General features: G+C 54.5%; 1 protein-coding gene across 1 annotated transcript; it reads left to right on the top strand.

The window, feature by feature from the left end:
* Positions 1-447: 447 nt before the first annotated feature.
* LOC119376558 (uncharacterized) lies at positions 448-2,088 on the top strand (the record flags this gene model as incomplete). Its single annotated transcript, XM_037646347.1, has 2 exons — positions 448-720; positions 809-2,088. Coding segments are annotated over exons 1-2 (1,553 nt in total), but the record flags the coding sequence as incomplete, so codon positions are not given.
* Between the last annotated feature and the right edge of the window lie 2,010 nt (positions 2,089-4,098).

The raw sequence follows: 4,098 nt of genomic DNA, 5'->3' as shown, positions 1-4,098 counted from the left end.
CACTCAGCGAGAGCATAAAACAGCTAAGCGAGACGGTCTCGCGCATCCAGGGTAGCATGCTTGCCACGGAGGAAGGATACAATCAGAGGTTTTGCAAGATAGAGTCGTTTTTGGAAAACGTCGTTGCACCCGTCATGGGTCCGAGAGCGCTGCCACTTCCGGCGACGGATAATTCAACGACGCAATCGCAACAGCAACACGATGGCCGCACAAACTAGTGCATTCACAATGTGGCAATGGAACTGCAGGGGGTTCCTTCACAAGAGGGCCCCTCTGCAGCAATTTATTCGTTCACATTCGGAGAAACCGCACGTCATAATCTTACAAGAAACACTAACCGATAACGTCACGCTACCCTGTTACCGCTCTGTCGTGAAGAACAAAGAAGGAAGAGGTGTTGGCGCGCTAATAAGCAACAAGCTGACCCACGTCGTCCACGACCTTAACATGGCTTCGAGCAAAATCGAGCATGTCATGATAGAAATCATCCCAGGACCCACAAACAGAGAGAGCATCTTTCTTCTGAACGTATACAGCAGTCCTAAGGACTTGAGACAGCGCTTCAAGACTCTCCTATCCAAGGCCGTACAACTCTCCAGAGGAGCCCCCCTTATTATAGCGGGTGACTTTAATGCTCCTCACCACACTTGGGGTTACTCGTACGACACTCGCAAAGGGGAGGACCTCTGGCGGGAAACGATGAACCAAGACCTGATGCTCGTAACGGACCCTGCGTTTCCCACCAGATGTGGTACTTCGTCCAGCAGGGACACAACACCGGACCTCACCTTTGTCCGGAACGTGGCAGGAAGTCAATTGGACTAACCTCAACGTCGACTTTGGTAGCGACCACTACCTCTTGGCCACTGTCCTGCGGGTTGGACGGACAAGACAACACAAGTTCCGAGTGACCGATTGGGACAAGTTCCGCAAGCTAAGAGAGGAGAGGTCTGAGGGCGAGGAGAAGCTCGACCTTGAACGCTGGACGGCGCAGATCGGCGAGGACATCCAGGCTACCACTAAGGAAATCACCACGGACCTCCCCGTAGAAAAGATGGACAGCAGATTAGCTCATCTTCTCGAGGCCAAACAGTCCCTCCTGACCCGGTGGAAGGGGCAGCGCCTCAATCGCAGGCTTCGCAAGAAGATAGCCGAGGTCAACAGAAGCATTGAGGAACACTGTAAGGTCCTTTCTAAGCAGCAATGGGACGAGGTTTGCAATTCGGTAGACGGACAGATGCGGAGGGGAGGCCCTTGGAACCTCCTAAAGCACCTGCTGAACGAGAACAACACCAAATCGAACCAGAGATGTACACTGACTCGCATACTTCATGCAGCTAGGCAAGGATCCTCGGACAATCAGGTACTGGCAGAACTGGTTGGGAAGTACCTACCAATCGCCTCCGGCCCGCCACCTCCCGCCCCTGACTATGCGGGGGGCGCTAACCCGGAACTGGACGCGGCATTTGGAATCGAGGAGATCCGACAGGCCATGCACGACCTAAACGGCAGGTCGGCCCCGGGTCCAGATAAGATCACGAACAAGGCCTTGAGAAACTTGGATGACAGGTCGGTGGAGTACCTGACGGATGCCATCAACCAGGCGTGGAGGAGTGGTAGAGTCCCGGAGATGTGGAAGACGGCCACCACTATCCTCATCCCGAAACCGGGCAAACCTCCCAGCCTCGACAACCTCCGGCCCATCTCGCTCACGTCGTGCGTGGGTAAGGTGGCTGAACATGCCATCCTGAACAGGGTTTCCCGATACCTGGAGGACCGCGACATTTACCCCCACAATATGATCGGCTTCAGGCCGGGCCTCTCGACGCAAGACGCCATGAAGCTCATCAAAGACCAAGTCATCGATCGCAACACAAGGGACGTAAGAGCAATACTGGGACTGGACTTGGAGAGGGCATTTGACAACGTTCTCCACCACTTCGTGCTGAGTCAGATCTCGTGTATCGGGCTTGGCAAGTGCTTCCACGACTACACGAAATCATTCCTGACAGACAGAGAGGCTATTCTCAAAATGGGCGACCTAGTTTCGGACCCGGTCCGGCTTGGCTTCAGAGGGACGCCACAAGGGTCAGTCTTATCCCCGACCCTCTTTAATCTCGCCATGATCGGTCTGTCTAAAAGACTGTCCGAAGTCGACGGAATTAACCACACGATCTATGCCGACGACATTACCATATGGTGTACTGGAGGCAGCGATGGACGAATAGAGGCGGTGCTACAGGAAGCTATTGAAGTCACGGAAGACTACCTAAAACCGACTGGTCTTCGGTGCTCGTCGCGGAAATCGGAACTCCTGCTGTACAGGCCTAAGCGCAGGGGCCCCAAACCGAAAGGTTGGAAGCCAGTAGAGGACGTCAGCATCACTCTTAGAACAGGTGAAGGCTGCATCATCCCCAGGGTGGACTCCCTCCGGGTTCTGGGTATGACTATAGAATCGAACGGCTCCAATAACCTGACGGTAACAAGACTCGCCAGGAAAACGGACAATGCCATCAGACTTATAAGGAGGGTTGCCAACCGGCAACAGGGACTTGTGGAAGATAATCTCGTAAGGCTGGTGCACGCCTTTGTGATGTGCCACTTTTACCTACGTTGCAGCCATGCACAACTGGCAGAGAGCGGAGCGTGACAAGCTCAACACGTTAATCAGGAAGGCCATCAAGAGAGCTCTCGGGCTCCCTATGTACACAAGCTCGGAGAGACTGTTTCGTCTCGGAATGCACAACACGCTGGAAGAAATTGCGGAGGCTCAGGAGAGGGCGCAATTCGCCAGGCTGTCCACCACGCGTTCCGGTAGGAACATTCTGCGGGAGTTGGGGACTCCAGCGACGGAAATCGAGTCTCGCTTCTGCAGCATTCCTCGTGAACAGCGAGGACGAATCACCGTTGTCCCCATCCCGCGAAACGTCCACCCCGAGCATAACGATGGTAGGAGACGGGCCAGGGCAAAGGCTCTTTTAGAAAGGGCTCACGATCAGGCCGGGGACTGTTGCTTCGTCGACGCGGCCCGGTATCCCGAGGGGAAGGCGTATGTGGCAGTGAGCATCAACCACGAGGGGATAATCACGAACTCGACAACGGTCCGGACGACAGCAGCCGAAATAGCGGAGCAAGCTGCGATTGCGTTAGCCTTGCTGGACAACAAGAGGTCCACGATTTACAGCGACTCGAGATCAGCGATTAGAGCATTTGCCAAGGGCACCATCTCGGAACCGGCCTTGCGGATCCTCCGGGACAAGAACATCGAGCCACACACACTCGTCTGGTTCCCAGCTCACATGGGACAGATCAAGGGAGCCCCGCCCGAATCTCAATGAGTCGGCCCACATAGCTGCGCGAGGACTAGTAGACCGCGTAGCTACCGGAGGGCGCGCTGAGGTTTTGGAGAATCGGGACCCGCCCACCTCGTATAACGAAATTACCAAACATTTTTACCTGGGGCGGAGACAGTACCCTCCACCACACAGAAAATTAAGCAGACCACAGGCTCTGACACTCAGGCTACTTCAAGTCGGGGCGTACCCTAACCCCGCGCTATTGCACAAGATCTATCCTGAAGTACAGCCAACTAATGCATGTTCATTATGCGCAGATATCGCTAATCTCGAACATATGCTCTGGCGGTGCCCCGCGTTACACGGCGGCGAAGTCATCACGCCGTCAAAATGGGAAGAAGCTATTACAAGCTCCGGACTCGAAGCACAACTATGGGCAGTCCAACGGGCCCGCGACGCAGCAGAGAGACTTGGTCTTTCTGTTCCGACGTGGGAGCGGCCCGCAACGTGCTAGGGCGCGTTCCGAGGGACCGAAATAAAGTTTATTCATCCATCCACCCCTCCGAAGCGCCATTTCACCCAATGCTAAGGCATTTCAGTTTAACGAAATTAGTGCCGAGCGCATTTCAGTTTACGAACATATTTTGTGACACCATCCCATCCCTCTCGCGTCATATCGATCAGAAATTGTCTGAAAGACTTGGCACAGGCAGCTCTTTGCCTTTTGAGGACTATGTCACCTGTGACTGTCGCGTTGAGACATGCGCCACTCTGTCTACAGAGATTGGAGTGAGCATCCTAC

The sequence above is a fragment of the Rhipicephalus sanguineus genome, unplaced genomic scaffold (genome assembly GCF_013339695.2).
Source record: "Rhipicephalus sanguineus isolate Rsan-2018 unplaced genomic scaffold, BIME_Rsan_1.4 Seq145, whole genome shotgun sequence".
NCBI classification, from domain to species: domain Eukaryota; kingdom Metazoa; phylum Arthropoda; class Arachnida; order Ixodida; family Ixodidae; genus Rhipicephalus; species Rhipicephalus sanguineus.
The sequence above is the reverse complement of the archived record's forward strand: the minus strand, read 5'-3'. Positions and strand labels throughout refer to the sequence as shown.